Genomic DNA, 18,933 nt, shown 5'->3' with positions numbered 1-18,933 from the left:
TACCTTGGCCCCGAGAGACTGGCCCAGGGCCAGCAGGCTCTGGCCATGAGCCCATGCCCTGTGCCAGCCAGGCCTGCCTGGGCAGCTGGAGCTGTGCTGCCAACCAGGTGTATCTCCTGGAGCTTGGAGACTCTGACTTGACAGGTTCTGCTTTTCCTGCTGGGGCCCCATTATCCTGGATCCCAGGGGTGCAGCATCCCAATGGGAGGGGCTCTGAGGCAGCCAAGAGTGTGTGGTGAACACAGAACCATGGGCTGTGCATTCAAATCTAGCCTTTACAGTCACTATTAATGTGATCCTGTGTGGAGGTGGTAGCTAATGACACCTTTGTTCTCACTAGTGCAATGGGAGCAGTGAGATTGTGGGAAAGGGTAGATGAGATACAGCAGACTGCTTAGCTGGGTATAAAATGGTAGCTGCTACCTTTCTAGGCAGGTTCTCTGCCCACACTGAAGCTTCTTGTCATCACTGTATGTGATGTAACTCAGCTTCAAACCCCATGTCCTTGATTAGGTGTCTAAACCTGCTCTGGAAACTTCCCGTGTTTGAAATGGTGCTGGACTGACCTGCCAAGGGCGCTGGTTAGGATTCCAGCCTTCTCCTATGGTTGCATGTGTGATCTGACGAGCACATTACACCACAGGACTTCCTGCAGGATGGAAGTAGAGCCTTTCTGTATTTGCTCGGTTTCAAAATTACACACTTGTGCCATAGCACACATGTGGAGGTCAAAGGACAGCTTGCAGGACTCAGTTCTCTTCCATCATGGTGGATTTTGGGGACTGAACTCAGGTTGTTAAGCTTGCTCAGTTGTCAGTGGCCTTACCCACTTAGGCATCTCATCAATTCCCGTTTTGTTTGAGCCAGAGTCTCACACTGCCCAGGTTACCATATAACTAGTAGAAGCTGGTCTTGAACTCCTGACCCTCAGTCTCTACCTTCCATAAGGATTACATGTCTGCTGGGAATGGGTTAGGTTCTTACTGAATCTACAGAATGTAGATATCCACTCTTATCCAGTCGAAGGTCTGAAGTGAGACTGCTGGCAAACTGGCTGTAAATTGGCCTACACATGCTACAATGTAACAAGGCTGGTTTCTGGGCTTGGTGGTCCTCCAAACCTTAGCTTCCTATTGTATAACTTTTTGATGAACTACTTGAGTTGTCTCTGGGCTCTCTGCATTTATTAAATGGTAGATAATACTAAAACAAAATGAAGGGCCCTGCCCTGGGGCGGCGGAGGGGGGAGCTGATGGAAGAGATCATAAAGAGAGATTATTTAGCATGAACAGATGTATCCCAGGCTGCAAGGTCACACCTGGAGGAGGAGGAAGTAAACGTCACCCGAGGATCTTGGGAAAGCTTTCCACCCGGTGGATGAAGGATGTGTTGAAAGGGAGATGAAGGAAAATTCTAGTCTGAAGAACAGCACAATAGCTGGGGTTGAAGAGCAGATTGCCTGGGGCAGCCATAGTGTTACCATTAGGCCACTAGGCCACTAGGAGGCCTCTTTGCCACTCCCCACTCTCCATGCTTGACCACTTGGAGACATCAGATGAGCAGGGCTAAGTGCAACCCAGTGGCTTAATAAATGGACACGTGTAACAGATACCGACAGGTTCCCAAGTCTCACCATTCTGTTTGAAGGTGCCCTGGGTTATCTATCACCTTCAAGAAACAAAGAAGGCCCACTACCTTCTTCCTCTCCTTTATAGAGTGACCTGGAACTTGCTATTTTAGTTGACCCCGGGCCTTGCCTGGGCACCACTAGACCCAGTTTATGGAATGCTGGGGAATAGAGACCAGGGTTTCCTGCATGCTAGATAGTAACTCTGCTAACTGAGCTACAGCCCTGATCCAGGGCTCTGTTCTTACTTCCATGGTCCAGGCTACACCAGTGCAAGCCACCTTATTGGACTTAGGTAGCTAGCTCCTCCCTGAGAGGAACTGAACTTTCCTTCAAGGAACCAGAGGGAATGGTCTCTCAGACCTTTCTCTGGAAGCTCCAAGTTGTTTGGTGGCAAATGAAGGTCAAGGGGACAAGGACACAGTACAGATCAGAACCCAACCTCCCGAGGGAAGATCGTGCACAGCTTCGGATGGGCTCCGGGTGTTAGAACCCTAATAGGCTGGAGCGCCACACTCAGCCCTTGTCCAAGGCCGGGCTCCCACTTCAAGGGTTCCAAAGGTCCACTATTGTCACTCCAAGGCCTGGCAAGACCTGGCAGCCCAGAAAAGCCAGGCGAAGTGAAATCAAAGCCCGGGAAGCGGCCGGGCACCTGGCTTGTGCCCTTTCATCCCTGTCTTGGCCGTCGGGGGAGCGAGGCCCATGGCCCGGGAGCGGGAGCGGCCCTCGCTCGCTCGCCCGCCCTGCCCGCGCGTCCCTCCCCTCGCCGCCGCTGCCCCCGCCCTCGCTCCCTATTTGGAGCTGAGACACCCTGACGTCGGAGGCGCTCGGCCCGCCGCTCCCCCGCGCCTAGCGCCCGCCCGGGGCCGCAGACGGCCAGCAGCGCAGACCAGCGGAGCCTCGCGGGGCCGCCCCAGCCCGAGGACCCCGGGCCTGCGACCCCCGCGGCTCGCACCGCACTTTCTAGGACCTCCAGGAGGACGCGCCGCGCTCCTCGCGGCCGCCGCACGCTAGGTAAGTCTCGCCGGGGCCCGCACGCCGGAGTGGGGCAGCCCGAGTCCCTTTGCTCCCGCGACCCGCAGTGTCCCCTGAACCCAGCAGTTCCTCTCCGATCCCCGCCAGCCCGCGATCCCCGTGTTGTGCAGCCGGGCGGCCAGCCCGGCGCCTCAGATCGCCCGCGCTGGGGACGTGGGCGCGGCTCCCGGGTGGCCAGGGGGCACCGGCGGCGTCCGGAGCCGGTCGCCAGCCGCGCCCCGGGGCTCCGTTTCTTGTAGGAGTTTCACCGCCAGGACTGAGAGTAGGAGGGAGAGCGTTGCCCGGCAGGCGCCGGGCAGCGCTGGGACACTGGACTCACGCGTCCTCTGGATCTATCCTGGTCCCTTCGTAGCTGCTGCTGTTCATTCGGTCTCAATCTCCCATCCACAGGTCTCTGGCTCTCCATCGCTCCATTTCCGCCCCCCCCCCCCACATGCTCTCTTAGTTCTGTCCCTCCCGCTGTCCCTCTCGCCTCGATTTTTCACTTTCTCAGGGCTTGTGTCTCTGCTTTCCTGTTGTCTCTCTGTTTCGCTCTCCGGTCGCGGAGAACCACCCTGACCTCCACTCTCCAAATCAAAGCATCCTGCCCCCAGCTTCCGAGGCGCGGTCCTCCAGTTGGGCTCGTGGAGAGTTCCTCTGGCAAAAGACCCCAAACCCTCCTCTTCCCTGCTCGAAAATCTGGCCGGTGTCACCCACCCCCACTTGCAGGGGCAGAGAGGGAGAGAGGGAGAACAAGCGTGAGCGCCCGCCTGCCTGAGCGAGCTGGCGTTTCCAGCGAGTCTTGTAAGCATTCCTCCCCAGTGAGGCAGTGTTCACCGCAGGGCTCTGCTGCCGGCCACCTGCCCTCCAGCCGGCTCTGGCTCCCAGGCCGGGCGATGATCTTTTACAAGCGTCACTAAAGGGGGCAGCTGCTTGCCTTGGCCTGGGCTGGGGGTGGGGGTGGGGTGGGGGGCATCAAGGGAGAAAGTCACATTTCCAGGCTTTCCAAGGTCCTTGCCCAGCTGGAAGCGACCAGCCTGAACACCCCAGGAAAACAGCCTGCTGGTACAAGCTGAGAGTGGGGAAGTAAGTTGTCAACAGGCAGCCCCCCACTCTTTGTCACTGAGCAGCCAGCCTCCTGAGGCTCCCACGGACGCTGAACTCTTTGGGCGGGTTTGCCTTGACTTAGAGCCAAAGAAGAGACAAGGCTGGGGCGTTTCCTTGGTGACCCCCCCCCCACCCCTCTCCACCCTTCCCTGAAAAGCCAGACCTCTCTCCTGGGCCTGTGTGTTGGAGGGGTAGACCGGGGAGTGGATGCTGTGTCTTAGCCAGAGAGGTACAGCCTCCTTAAAGTGAAATTTCAGCTCCTTCCTCCTACTGGCAACCCCAGGGGTCGGAGGCTGTGGGGTGGGCAGGGTTGTTGGTGAGGTCTGAGGGGAACTTCTGTTGAGCAGATGTGTAGGCCTGCCCTGCAGCTAAGGTAGTTAGCATACATTTGTTTTGGAGACTGTTTCTGGTCTAAGGGTCTGTGGGGCCTGACTGTATAGGACTACCCGGAGCTCAGAGGTGGAGCTAGCTGCCCTGCCGTAGGAGGTAGGCTTGGGTGGCGTGGGACAGACCCAGGGTATCAACCCGCCGCACAGTTTGTTCAGGCTTTGCCCTGAAGGAAGGAAAGCCACCCTGTGGTGCTCCTGGGGTCATGGAATCCTTGTGGCCTCAAGCCGCACACTGGAGCCAGACTCTCCCCAAGGGACTCTACTAAGCCAGATGTTCCCAGGCTATGGCGACGTCTATTTCACAGGTTACGGTAAGTGTGAGGCGGACAGAGGTGAAGTACCGGTCACTGACACGGTCTAGAGGAACAGCCCTGCCCCTATGACACTCATTTTGGGATACCGGTCTCCCTCCGTACCCAGGATTCCAGAGCCCGGCCTGACTGTTGTGAACTGGACCTCAGGGCTGATACTGCTTTGCCCCTTCCCCAGCAGCGTTTTTCAGTTGATCCATTCGAGGAAGTCCCTGTACTCATTCCAAGACCTGGAGGATTGCCCCACCCTGCTGATCCCCGAGCCCAGGGCAGCGGCCACAAGCACCACACCCTCTCCACTTAGTCGCATGCGCAGTGGGCACCAGGCATAGCCCGCTCTCTCGGGTAGCTAGATCTAGAGAGCTTTTCTTTCAGGCCCCCTGTGTTCAAGGGACAGGGTTCGGTGAGTTCTTGCCTCAGCTCCTGCCCTGGCAAGTCGGTGTGTTAGTGACACTCGGCAGCTTGTGAAACCGTTCCCAGCCGCCTTGTTGCTTAAGTTTCAACTCAAGGTATCCCCTAAATCCCTATCACTTGGCAGATGCTTCCCGGATCGAGAAACACTAAAGCATTAAACTGGATCTGGAGGGAGGAAGAGGGGTTAAGATGGGTAAGAGGCAAACCTTTGCTCAAGGTGATTTCCTGAAGCTGTAACCCCACAGTGACATCCTTAGACACACTCTTCAGTTTAACTCCTACAGCTGCCTGGGGGAGGGGCCCCTACTGTTCCCCCACATTACAGATGAGAAAACTGAGGCACACGAACCTTCAGGTGGTTGAGCAGAGATTTGAACCTGAGCCAGTGGTAGTTGTGGGGAGTGGAGGAGAGACTGTGTGTGTGTGTGTGTGTGTGTGTGTGTGTGTGTGTAAGGGGATGTGTGTGGATATAACCTACCTTGAAAATTCTTGTGGGGATTGACTGGTCCTGACCTTTTGTATTTAACAAAAGAGGAAATGAGGAACCAGGCAGCCAGAAAGAAGTGTTTCTTGACTTTATTCCTAACACTCGGGAAGCTGAGGCAGGCAGATCTCGGTGAGTTCAAGGCCAGCCTGGTCTACATAACGAGTTCCAGGAGAGCCAGAGCTACACAGTGAGACCCTGTCTCAAAAATGTAAAATAAATAAATAAATAAAATAAAAAAGGGGAAACTGGGGGGGGGCAATTATTCCCTGCACCCCCAGGTCACCCCTTTGCTGTACAAAAGGCTTTAGGCTTTAGTCACTAAGTCCTTGAGAGCTAAGTCCCATCCTGATATAGACATTTGTCATTAGTCCTGCGACCAAGGGGACAATGTCAGTCATGACATTAAGGGGTCTTTTTTTCCCTGGGGAGCAGGGGGTGGGGCACAGCTCCTGGCCTGGATTGGGAACACACATAGATGCCTGTTCAGGCCATACCCCTGAATGGTTCGAATGGTCTTGGGTGTTTTGATTTTTTCAAGCTAGGCCCAGGGCTTCTACCTGGGTCTCAGGGCAGCTGCTGGAGTCTGGCCTGTGTGCTTTGAGCCAAGCCCTGTGGATTCACAGCTACACTCCCTGGCATTCCTGAAGGGCCAGGTGAATCAAGCGCTTGGGAAGCTACCACAGAGCTCTCTGTCCCCTTCCTGCCTGGGAGAGATGGGCAAGTCTCTTCTTGGTGTGTGTAGGATGCACGGGTCACCCTGTGGAGGCTTCCTTTGTGTATGAGTGGCAATTCAGAAAAGGCTAGGAACTCCCCTATGGGGAGCTGGAAAGAAAGTCTACACCTGTCAGAATCTAGAACCCTGAGAAGTTCACTAAAAATATCTGCCCTATCCCTGGGTCTGAGGCAAGGCCAGGATGGGCACCTGTATCCACCTCTGCTAAGGATACCTGAACTCCCAGCAGGAAACTCCCCTCCTGGACCCAGACCCCAGGAATCAGGTTCTGCACTGACTATGCGCTCATCTTTGGGGATCCAGGAGTGGGGCTCACACTCTTGTCTGTGGAACCAGGTTTCAGATGAAGCAGTGGCTGAGCTCCAGAGTTCTGACAGTTAGAGGAGGGCAGACCCCAGGATACCCCAAATCCCATCCCAGCTCCCCACTCCCTGGACACCTCTCACCATTTTTTTTGCTCTCCCATTCTCTCACTTCTGCGAGCCTTCCGCCTGTGAGGGTAGCCACCGGCCCACCTGATTTGCTCAGGATCAAACCTTGGCCTTTTCTACTGTCAGCTCACATAGGCTCATACAGATTCCAGCTGCCCCATGTGTGTTCCTGTTCTTTACGTAGAAAGTGGGGGAGATGGGGCCTCCCCGGGACAGTGATTTAAGTTGACATGATACAGCATTTTGAATAGTGGCTGCAGTTAGGACTCACATTTCCCTGCCAGACTGGAGAGGCTCTGAGGGCCGCTAGCCTCTCTTCTGGCCCTAGTAAACTCTCAGGCAGGAGCTCCCTCCCTCAGCCTTCCACAGAGCCTGTCTGTAATCCTCTGTTTGACCCAGAATTATGATCTACCCTCCTCACTCTGGCTTGTCTGCCTTTCCCCTGGGGTACGTGTAGTGCCTCCGGCTACACCCTCGCCTCTCTTTCACCTTCCTCGAGGTACCCGGAGAGGGGAGTGTCAGCTACAGGGAATGAAGTGGCCCATGGGAGGGCATGGCTCTTCTCTGTTGCTGGAAATGTCTTGGGACAAGTCTGCAGAGTCTGGGCGTTGATTGGACAGATAACGGACTGACTCCGGTCCCGCCCTGGCTCCCTGGCACTCTGCGTGACCTTCAGGGTGGAAGGTATGAGAAACTGGCTGAGGCTCTGAAGGCCCAGGAAGGGAAAATCCAACCGTGGCTCAGACAGAGATGAGCTGAGTTGCTGGTTGAGAACACAAACAAGTGTGATCAACAGAAGATTAAACCTGCGCCAGAGGATGGAGGGCACCATGGCCTCTGGGTAGGGTGTGAGGGGTGTGGATGGGGGGCTTTCCAAATGGCAAAGTTTGCTTTCCTTCTGACACTGCCCATCTTTACTCATGATCCTGGAAAATGATGTTGGTGGGTGCTGGATACTGGTTCCTGAATGGTTGCTGGGTGCTGAGTGCTAGATGCTGGGTGTTGGATCCTGGGTACTAGGTATTGGATGCTGAGTGCTGGATGCTGGGTACTGAGTATTGGATGCTGAGTGCTGGATTCTGGGTACTGGGTATTGGATGCTGAGTGCTGGGTGTTGGATGCTGAGTATTGGGTATTGGATGCTGAGTGCTGGATGCTGGGTGCTGGGTATTGAATGCTGAGTGCTGGGTGTTGGGTGTTAGGTGCTGGGTACTGTCATAGGAACCTCCCAGTTCTGAGAAGGAGCTATGTTTCTCCTTTACAGCCAAGGGAAGTAGGCTGTGAGAAAGTCTTTCTTATAGCCACACAGTTCCTGGGCTACAGAAATGAACATTGGGAACCCCAGGGACAAAGGTCTGGTCTATTGGTGCTCTGGCTGCTGTCCTGGGGAGGCTAAGGGTGATCCCCAGTGTTCTGTTCTCAGGGTGTGGTGGGTCGAGGTAACCCACTGTTCTGAAAGGTATAGCTAACCCTGTTCCGAATGGGTACCTGAAAAGGAAGATAAAGGAGGTGGGTTTCTAACTCAGCCTATCTCTGTCCTCAACTTTTTCCAGCTCTAATAACAGAGCCCTCTCTCTGGTCCAGGGACACTGTAAATGTCCCCTTATCTTGTCTTCATGGTTAATTTAACCCCCAGGCTGATCTCCACTTTCGCCAGTCCCGATGGCAGCTTCAAGCTTCACCTCTGGATCCAAGTCAGACTCACATGTCCATCTGACTTCTGTCTGAGACTCCGATCAGATCTCAAACCTTAACTCCTACTGAGACTTTAGCTTCACTCCCTACCTGGGTCTTACTCACTTCCTGCTTGTCATTGCCAAGAACGTGTCACAGAACCAGATGATATAGCAGGGACTTCTCTGATGTCGAGAGGGGCTAGTCCAGCACAGGGAGGGCCCAGGAGCTCTGGTCTTTTTTTTTTTTTTTTTTTCTACGAGCTTTGGCTCAGGCTAGTTCCTGAGGGAAGATGGGAGTCTATACGGAGGCTGAGGCAGTTAGGAAGGACTCCAGTTGGTTCCGTTAGGGTGTACTTGCTCTAAAAATGTAGGTTTGCTGTAGATCTTGAAACTGGATTGTGGAGATCACAGCAGAAGGCACACTGTCCAGCCCCACCCTCAGCTGTCCCCATTCCTATCAAGCCAGGGGTAGAGATCATTTTCAGGGACCAAGTCCTCTGCATTGGAGGAGCAATGTCTGGGAGAACGGAGGAGTGCTCCATGACCCCCCCCCCCACGACATTCCACTCCCTCAGCACAGCTGGATCCTCACTGTCACCTCTCTAGTCACTTTGCAAAACACCTGCCTCTGCCCCCTCCACCACTTTCCGGAGGAGTTAGGCCTAGTACATGGCTTCCCCACTCCTGGTACCTGGCTTGCGGAGGACTAGAGGAATATGTCCCTGGTCCTTTGCTCCACAGGCAAGCTCATCCAGGACCCTATGGGGGACTGTGTTAAGACACAGTTCCTGACATTCTGAGCTGGGTGTATTCGCTGCCTGAGCCTATCAGAACCACCCTAGGGAAGTGTGAATCCTGTCCCAGCTACGAGTTTTCACACTGAAAGTCCCCAGGGAATTCTAATACACCATCGGGTTTGGAAGTGCTACTTATTTTACAGGTGGAGGAACTAGACTTGAAGATCCAGGGTCACAAAGCACTAGACGGACAGACAGACAGACACCCCTTTCCTTGGTGTCCACTCTAAGAGAGGGATCTGGGGGATGGAGCCTTTGGAAACACTTCCCTTTGTTTAGGTCTCTCCCAATCCCCGCCCCCGCTATATGCTATATCTGAAGTGTGTGTGTATGTGTGTGTGTGTGTGTGTGTGTGTGTGTGTGTGTGTGTTTGTGTGTGTGTGTGTGTGTGTGGTGGAATAGGGTAGTGGGTGAAGCCTACAGAAGATAAAGTTGGGGCAGTTGACAGAAATGCCTGCAGCGCCATCTTGTGCCTGACTCTGGAATTTAGTGTCTTACTCCTGAAGCAGAGAATTTTGTAACTGGTCTTTATTCGGGTTAGGATCCGTCAGGGGGTAATGATCTGTGCTGGGTACACACTGGCGGAGAATCTTAAGGAGAAACATATCTGCCTGAGTGGCATAGAGTATCGATGTCTTTTTAGGAGACATGGCCAGTGGCCAGCTGTCCCTAAGGCTGTGATCAGAGGATTACTTTGGGTTTATAATATGAGGGATCCAATCCAGAGACCCTGTACGAGCTAGGCACACATTGTACCACTCACTGAGGCGCACTCTCAGTCTGACATTAGTAACTGTCCCACTGAGGACCCTTCAGTCTCCCCAGTGTTGTCAGGCACGATACTACATATATACTTCTGAGGTCTGGAGAGATGCAAGGTGTATTTGGAGCTGGGCCTAGGGCTACCACAGGTAGGTGGGATCCGGAGAATTAGAAGTACAGAGTCATCCTTAGATGCAGACTTAATCTGAGGCCAGCATGGGCTACATAAGACCCTATCTCAAAAAAAAAAGTTACTGTAGAGATCTGGCTTTGAATCCTGGGAGCAGAGTCCATGTTTGGAAGACACCCCTGCTCCTGAGCACCTAATCTCTGAGGCTATTCTGTAGCTCAGCTGCCACTTGTGCTTAGTTCCAGGGCTCCAGAGGTGACGGGCACAATGCTTTGGGTCCTGGTGGTGGCTGTCCTCCCTGTCATGTTGCTGGCTGCCCCGCCACCCATCAACAAGCTGGCCCTGTTTCCGGACAAGAGTGCCTGGTGTGAAGCCAAGAACATCACGCAGATTGTGGGCCACAGCGGCTGTGAGGCCAAGTCTATCCAGAACAGGTGAGACTCTGGGGAGGAGGAAGAGGGTGAGGACAGGGACCCAGGGAGGGGTGAGGAACATTAGAATCCCACCCCTGCCTCTGCTCTGGAGATCGAGCTCAGTGACATCTCCTTCCACAGGGCATGTCTAGGACAATGCTTCAGTTACAGCGTCCCCAACACCTTCCCGCAGTCCACAGAGTCCCTGGTGCACTGTGACTCCTGCATGCCGGCCCAGTCCATGTGGGAGATTGTGAGTACAGCTGCTCAGTCCCAGGAGGCCTTGGATATTTACCATGTGTGCGGGCTGCAGGGCTCCGGCTGGGGATATACATAGGGACCTTGCTCCAGGGCTTCTCAGTCTGATGCTAACCTGTAGAAGATTTCAGATATTTCCGAGGCTCTCTCCATGTCGCAGGGACCACAGTTCTTCAGTCCCCACTCAGCCCTGCTGGCCTGGCTCACCTGTCTCCCAGCACTCTCTTAGAACCTTCTTCCTTTTCAGCAACTTGGCACTTACCAAACCTGTCTCACTTTAGCCCTTCTTGTCTGCTCTGTTCTTTCCACCCCAGGATCTTTGCATATGCTCTTCGCTTTGCTTTGAACCACCACCCCTCTCCATTCCCCTTCCCCCAGCTAGTTAACTTCTACCAGTTCTTTAGCTCTTGGCTCAGCATTGTTTCCTCGAGGGCATTATTCCAGACCCTCTGACCCACTCAAGTTGTGCCATAGGCTCTCAAGCATTGTGTACTTTGCTTTGGGCAGCTGTTACATGTATAGTTTCCCCAACACATCAGACACCTGTCCCCACCTGCACCTGTGCTCCACCTGCAACTGTACCCCACCTGCACCTGTACCCCACCTGCACCTGTGCCCTACCTGCACCTGTATCCTACCTGCAACTATGCCCTACCTGCACCTGTGCCTCACCTGTACCTGTGCCTCACCTGCAACTGTTCCTCACCTGTACCTGTGCCACACCTATACCTGTGCTCCAGCTGCACCTGTGCCCCACCTGCACCTGTGTCTCACCTCACCTGTGTCCTACCTGCACCTGTGTCTCACCTCACCTGTGTCCTACCTGCACCTGTGCCCCACCTGCACCTGTGCCTCTAAGAGCAGTCATGGAATAGATGCTCTGTAGAAGAAAGGAGGGGGAGGGGGAAAGGACAGTTTGAAGCATGACTACAAGGCAAGAGTCAGGGTGCTAAGGGGGTTGAAATAGAGTGAACTTTGCTGAATCAGGAGCAGAAGTTAATTGTGCAGAGTTTGGGACCTGTGGGAGGATGGTTGAGCCAGAACCTTCTATGAAGAAGGAAGGTCATTAGCAGTCTCTGGGGTCAGATCAGGCAGTGAGAGAGTTACCGTTAGCGTAGCAGGGTCAGGCATGGTGAGGTCAGCCAGGACCAGCCTGAAGGTCCTGAAGACCCGAGAAAGGGGTTAGGATTTGTCTCCAAGTTCACTGGGAGCACCACGTTTGTGTGAGGGTAGATTTACCCCCAACCCCATGCCAGGGGGAATGGTAGGGCAGTGTGTAAGAGAAGAGATGAGAGATGTGTAAGAAGATGGGGGGGGGGGAATGGAGAGATGGCTCAGTGGTTAAGAGCACTGACTGCTCTTCCAGAGGTCCTGAGTTCAATTCCCAGCAGCCACATGGTGGCTCACAACCATCTGTAATGGGGTCTGACGCCCTCTTCTGGTGTGTCATAAGAGAACAACAGTATACTCACATACATAAGATAATCTTTTTTAAAAAGTACATTAGAAGGAGGAAGAAGAAGAGAAATAGGGGTTTCTGCAGGGGCTCAGTCCCCTCAGGCCCTTTGGATGGGTTCACAGAACACACTGGACTCGGTTCCCAAAGATGTGTTATTCTTGGGGTCCCTCCTCCGGTCCAAACTTCAGGAAACATCCCCTTTCTTCCCCCTCCCCACCCAGGTGACCTTGGAGTGCCCTGGTCGTGAGGAGGTGCCCAGGGTGGATAAGCTGGTGGAGAAGATTGTACACTGCAGCTGCCAGGCCTGTGGCAAGGAGCCCAGTCACGAGGGCCTGGATGTCTATGTGCAGGGTGAAGAAGGGCCAGGCTCTCAGACTGGACCACACTCCCATTCCCATCCCCACCCCGGTGGCCAGACCCCTGAGCCTGAAGAACCTCCTGGAGCCCCTCAAGTTGAGGAAGAGGGGGCTGAGGACTGAGGGCCCCCAACTCTTCCTCCCCTCTTGTCCCCTGTGGAATGTCTGGTCCCGCCCTCCAGGGAAGAGGGAGGGGATAGGCAGAAGCCCTCCCTCCCCCTCTGGCACTGGATGGACTTGGAATGCTGCCTGGTTGCCATGGAGCTCTGAAGGGAGGGGCTGGAGCCAAGCCGCACAGTTTAATATATGCAAGATGAGGGGAGGAAGCAGACATCCTCAGGACTTTTCTTTTGGAAGGTGAAGTGTGGTCTTTCCTTTCAGCCTTCTAGAGAGGAGCCCTTGGGATAGAGAGGAAGTGGTTTGAGCTGCTGAGGATGAGTGAGATCCTCACATGGGGCAGGCCCAGGCCAGGACCCACACAATGATGGGGCAGGATCCCCAGTGATGGGTAGAGGGTGGGTATCACCTTTGCAGGAGGATCTGGGTGGGAAGACCGTTGGTAGAAGTTGGAAGTTCCAGCCCCGTAGGTTTCCCTAAAGGTCTCCCTCACTCCCCACCACCAAGGAAGTAACCCCTTCGATGGAGTGGCTTAGGAGTCAGGCTGGGGCAGGACCCTGCTGACTCAGGTGCCAGAGTGTCACTGTAGAAGAAAGAAGATCCCTCCCATCTCTCCCTCCAGGGATCTTAGCTCTTGGCTCCCCATGTTCTGGACCCTTCTGAAAGCAGCTGCAGCCAGCCCCCGCTGTCTTTGGGGCTGGTCTTTCTGAAAGAGGTGATCATTTATCCCATCACCTGGGACCATAGTGGACAGGAGGCCCCTGCATAGGGCCCCTGCTGACCTCAGCTTTCTCTAGCTCCTCTTTTTATCCACTTCTTCTTCCCAGCTGCACTTTAACCGCAGGGCAGGTGGCGAGGAAGGGCCCCTTTGTCCCCTGATATGCTGGCACCACTGTTTGTGTCCAGGGGGCTGCCAGCTTACCTCCTCTCCGGGGGAGCCCTGGTCCGTGGCTGTTTGACGAGAGCCTTAGAGCTTGTAACTAGTAGCCATCTCCCCTGAACCTGAGTGTTTTCATGAATAAAATGCCTTCAACATTTCTATTCCCTTCCTCGTGGACTGGCTCTCTGGTCCAAGCTGGTTGTGGGCCCAGGGACGGGAGCGGGGTTTGTTCCGGGCAGGGCAGGACCTACCTGAGGTGTAGTTCTGCCCCCATCTGGTGGTCCTCTCCCTTTCCTGCCTTGGTACCACCTCTGGCTCATCTCTCTTGTGCTTGGGTGTACATTTCTGCCTTGCATACACGTGGCTGAACCTAGATCTGGACAGTTGATCCCTTGGGATCTCTCTTGTCATCTCTTTCCTCTCAGTGACCCAGCATGGGCCTTGGTACATGTCACCAGCCTGAACCAAGCCCCAGAAAAAGATGAAACAGGTGAGGCCCCCAAATGGAAGATTATGAATGGATATAAGGTTGGGTCCTGCGCTAGACCAGTTGCATAGCATAAACCACCGTACCTAACCCTCAGTCCCATTTGGATCCTGTCCATCTTTTTTTTTTTTTTTTATGCCTGAGGCATCTTAGGTGCAGACAAGTTAGTCATCTCTCCAGGACCATCTTGTTAAATGCCACCAAGAATCAAACCCAGACAATCTGGGCCAGAATCCATGCCAAGCTTGGCACGAGTATCCACCAGCCTGTGGGGGAACTGGATCATTTTTCTCTTCAGAGTGGTCCACTTAGGATGTGGATGTCTAGTTGACTTATCAGCTCACAGGTCTTCCCAAGCCACTTCGTCATGGCAGCCAAAATACTGGCAATGAATTTGCTCCTAGAGGTCCCTGGTACTGCACCTCTGAAACCCCGTGCCTCAGGCCTGAGAGCTGCCTCACCAGCAGCTGTCTTTCTGTAGGCAGCTTCTTAGCTTGTGGAAAGATAATTCACTGAGACACTGGGTAGACATACAGTGGGAAGGCGGCTGACAGGCTGCTGGCAGACCCTGAATGGCAGCCAGAGACGGAAACGTAGGCTCTGCAGAGCTAGGTGTCAGAAAGACTTAGGGTAAATGGGAAGAGAGAGGCTGGAGACCAAAGGCGTGAAGGCAGCAGGCCAGCTGGTGGCTTGGGCAGTTTTCTAGAGGCGGTGCGATCGGAGAGGCTAGGCCTTCTGGAGAGGTAGGGTCCCAAGGAAAAGCCATCTCTGCTGGGATGTGGAAGTCTTGCCAGGGAGAGGACCCAGATCTCAGGGATGGAAAAAAAATTGTGTGTGTGCACCTGGGCAGTGCACAGGCACACGTGCAGGCCAGAAGACACCTGGAAATGTCATTTCTCAGATGCCATTCACCTTGATTTTGGAACAAAGTCTCTTATTGACTTAGGACTTAGCAAGTGGGTCAGGCTGGCTGGTCACTGAGTACCAGGAACCCCAGTCTCCACCTCCCCAGCCCTGGAACATGTGCTACCACACCAGGCTGTGTGTGTGTGTGTGCGCCCGCGCTCGCTTACGTGCATGCATGTAAACACATGTATGCCATTTTGTCCATGTAGAGGTCATGTGGGCACAAGATATTGAAAGGTCATCAGGCTTGGTGGGAAGTGTACATATACATACATACACACATCATATACATACACCATATACATACATCATATACATATCATATACACATATACATATACATCATATACATAATGTGTGTGTTCTGGGCATCCATCTCAGATCCTCATGTTTGCATAGGACGAAATGGTTTATTTTGTTTTTGTTTTTGTTTTTTTGTGACCATGTCTCAGCCTGGGCAGGCTATGGCCGTGGTCTTCTGATCCCCTTGCCTCTATCTTAGGAGTGCTGATAGTACAGCTGTGTGCCACCATGGCCGATTTATCTAGCACTGGAGATGAAAGCGAAGGCTTTATGCATCTAGGCCAGCACTCTACAAACAGGTAGATTTCATTCTCTGTCTTTGGAGGGTGCTCTGTAGCCTAGAGTTGATTTGAGCTCGTGGTCCTCCAGCCTCAGCCTTAAAAAATCCAGGTATGTGCCGCCCCACTCTGCAGAAGTCTCATGAGCTGCATCCACTTGAAGTATGTGTGTAAATGCAAGTATATGTGTGTGCATGTATGTATGTATATGTATATGGGTAGTGATTTCAAAGTTTTGCCTCCACTGAGCTTGAACTGAGCCACCAAGAGAACACAGGAACAAAATTGCAGCCCCTCATCCCTTTGCACAAACAGTGAAGGCTTTAGCATCTTTACAGATTAACAATCTAGACAAGATGACCGGCTAGCTGGAGCTGGCTGGCTTCCCAGTCTTGTTTGGGACCAGCTAGCAACTGGTCCTTCCCTTGCTCCAGGGCCTCTAGGTAGGTCTGCACTGTCTGGGTTCAAATCCTGGCAAGGTCCCTTTCTAACTGTGATTCTTTGGGAGATCACAGGTCTCTGGGGTTCAGTCTTGCTGCATGTGGAGTGAGAACTATTGCTCACGGTCAAGTCTACTCTCTGAGGGTGAGCGTGCTGTGAGTCAGTGCGCACAGCCGGATGGCCTTGGATGGTACCTCGGGAAGTGCCAGCTGCTGAGATCACGGAGCGTGACTAGCCCACACCTCGAGCACCTGGACAGATGATTTGTCCACTCATCCATTCTCTTATTAGATAGCTATTTATTAAGAACCTAAACTATGGGCCGAAGAGACAGCCATTAAGAACACAGGATGCTCTTTTAGTGTTCCTGAGTTCAATTCCCAGCAACGACATGGCAGCTCACAACAGTCCTACAACTCCAGTTCCAGGGAATCTGACACCCTCAATCACCAATGCACATAAAAATAAATAAATAGATAGACAAATAAATAGCCTAGACTGTGCTCATTATGGGTTAGCAGGGAACAGAACCCAAGACCTGCCTGTGTGGAGGTGACCCTCATGGCACCTTCAGCAAGAGCAGCTCCCGGCAGGACTCACAACCTCCACAGACCTTGGCTTGACTCTCTGTGTAGTGAGGAGCTGTCTTGATCCTCTGTGCCTGGAGAGTAGATCAGGGTTCTGACTTGCTGAGCTATAATCCTTGGGTCTATAATCCCACGGTGGCATTGCTGCCTGCTTCCTACAGCTCATCGTGCCCGGGAACAGCTAAGAAAGGGTTAAACATTCTCAAAAGCCCCTCTGCACCTGTGATGCTAGGAAGGTCCCCCGCCCCCACTCTACATACCGCAAAGGATCTATGAAGAACTCCTTTAAGTTTCAGGTATTAAAAGTGTGACCACAAGGGGGCACTACCCCCAGGGCCAGTCTTAAATGAAACCTTTTTCTTTTTCTTTTTTCCTCTTTTTAAGACAGGCTTTCTCTTGCCCTGGCTATAGACCAGGCTGGCCTTGAACTCAGAGATCTGCCTGTCTCTGCCTCCGGAGTGCCGGGATTAAAGGTGTGTGCCATCACTTGCCCGGCTAAAAATAAACTTCTTAATTATAATGTAGTGCAGATCCTAATATAACACACACGGGCAAAGAATTAGTTGGTCACCTGGAATGAGAAAGTATTAAAATGGTCATGTTTTGGGGGCTGGAGAGGTGGCTCAGTAGTTAGAGCACTGGCTACTCTTGCAGAAGACCCAGATTGAGTTTCCAGGGACCCCGTGGTGGCTCAAACCTGTCCGGAACTCTAGTTCCAGGGAATCCGATGCCCTCTTCTGGCATTCCTGGACACTACATTATGCAGTGTACACGTATTCCTACAGACAAAACACCCATCCAAATGAAATAAATGTAAGTAAGTAAGTAAGTAAATAAAATGATCATGCTTTGTCAGATGTAAAGAAGAGCATCCTGTTTGCACCCCTGCTATCTGACGCCACAGCACAGAGAATGGGAGCGTCTTCCGCAGCCCAGCATGGTGGTGATGCCTGTAACCGAGTCCGTAGAAAACGGAGCTGGAAATGGAAAATCAGAGGCTAGCCTGGGCTACATAATGAGACCCTGTCTCGAAAAAACAAGCAAACAAGCAAAGGAAGCAAACACATACAAGCAAGACCGGTACGGAAGAGACACCTGTGTTTGGGCTCCATTCCTTGATCCCATACAGAAGGAGAGAATGCCTGAAAGTTGTCCTTTCTCCTCTTCCACACACACACACACACACACACACACACACACGCACGCACAATTCCAAGACAAAACAAACCTTTTTCTATGGGATTGGAGAGATGGCTCAGTGGTTAGGAGCAGTGGCTGTTTTCCCAGAGAACCTGAGTTCAGTTCCCAGCACCCACACGGCCACTCACAACCATCTGTAACTCCAGTCCGAGGGAATCCGATGCTTTCCTCTGGCCTCCACAGGCATCAGGCATACACTCAGGCAAGCGATCATAGGCAGGAGAGAAAAGAAGAAAAGGAAACCTTTGCCAGTTTTATAGATCAAGGAACAGATTATAACTATAAAGCCAGATTACTGGGCCCCAAATGTATCTGCTGCCGCTTGTGTTAGGCATTCCTGGGCGATGAGAGGCACCTCAGGGTCGGACACCAAAGAGAGACACAGAAGCCAACAGCTAACACTGACACAGGACTGTCAAGCAGTCAGATCACATAGTGTCACTTAATCTTCCCCGGCACTCAGTGAGTCAGACGCGGAATTCTGCTCTCTGTGGCCGAAGAGAAAAGAAGGCCAAAGGATCAGCTGCCACCGGCCCCGAATGTGCAGCAGAGCTGGGATCGCAGGCCGATCTCCGACTCTCCATTCAGGGGTGACCTTCCGTTCCTCAGGCCGCAGCGTGGAGTGAGGGATAGGGATGTCTTTTGCGTGCTGCCGCTGGCTCCACCCACTTTTGGGTGTGAGCGGATACCGCAGGACAGGAGGCATCCTCCTGTCTGGTCTCCTTCTGTTCTGCCCTTGGGCACCTAGTGGATCTCAGCCCCACTTCCCGATTGGTTGCCTGGTGCTCGAGACCTCTGCAGAGGCTCTTGACCTCTCTGAGCCTCAGCTTAACACCGTCTTTCTGGCATTTATGTTTCTGGCACGTATATATTCTGGCTCTATAGTTGGGGTAGGGGTCTGGGTAGAGATATTCCAGGACAAAGGCCATGAACGCAGTGGGCCCTTCTAAGTGGGAGGTATTTCCATTTCGGTAAAGACACCCATTAGTTTGTCTTCACATTGTTGTATATCTTCTCTCCCCCTCGTCCTCTTCCTCCTTCTCCTCCTTTTCCTATAAAAATGACCGCCTTACATTTCTTGCTCGTTTCTTTCGGCTAGAATGGAAGTTCACAGATGGGAAACATCATCTAATACAGTGTTCCAACTGTCCAAAGCAGTACCTACTAGTGAAGAAAACTCGGTCATCACTAGGCGGCGGTATACCCTGCCCCCGTTTGCAGTGACCACCCTTTCAATGGCTCGGAGATTCCCAAATCTCTCATTACTGAGACTTGGAGCGCCAACAGGTCAGGGACGGGGACCTTCACTGAAATCACTCAGTGTTGTGATTTCAGTGAGAGCGGGCGGGGGTGACTCAAAGGTGAAGAGT

The 18,933-nt window shown here is 53.1% G+C and overlaps 1 protein-coding gene across 2 annotated transcripts; it reads left to right on the top strand.

The window, feature by feature from the left end:
- The first annotated feature begins 2,486 nt into the window (after positions 1-2,486).
- LOC308424043 (neuroblastoma suppressor of tumorigenicity 1) lies at positions 2,487-13,503 on the top strand. Of its 2 annotated transcripts, none has more exons than XM_080920899.1 (4): positions 2,487-2,641; positions 10,124-10,312; positions 10,433-10,544; positions 12,230-13,503. In XM_080920899.1, exons 2-4 carry the CDS (start codon positions 10,146-10,148, stop codon positions 12,485-12,487), a joined length of 537 nt encoding a protein of 178 aa, XP_080777025.1. In that variant the 5' UTR covers positions 2,487-2,641; positions 10,124-10,145; the 3' UTR covers positions 12,488-13,503. The 2 variants fall into 2 exon arrangements, with proteins under 2 accessions (XP_080777025.1, XP_080777024.1); XM_080920898.1 differs by having other exon boundaries at positions 10,118-10,312.
- The last annotated feature ends 5,430 nt before the right edge of the window (positions 13,504-18,933 follow it).

Source organism: Micromys minutus (genome assembly GCF_963924665.1).
Source record: "Micromys minutus genome assembly, chromosome: 9".
NCBI classification, from domain to species: Eukaryota; Metazoa; Chordata; class Mammalia; order Rodentia; family Muridae; genus Micromys; species Micromys minutus.
This window is presented reverse-complemented; position numbering and strand designations above follow the sequence as displayed.

Bases quoted from the DNA above. Each gene is read 5' to 3' on its own strand.
- LOC308424043 (XM_080920899.1), top strand. From the start codon at position 10,146: ATGCTTTGGGTCCTGGTGGTGGCTGTCCTCCCTGTCATGTTGCTGGCT. The intron at 10,313-10,432 runs GTGAGACTCTGG...CTCCTTCCACAG, and splicing joins GCCAAGTCTATCCAGAACAG to GGCATGTCTAGGACAATGCT. The intron at 10,545-12,229 runs GTGAGTACAGCT...CTCCCCACCCAG, and splicing joins CCCAGTCCATGTGGGAGATT to GTGACCTTGGAGTGCCCTGG.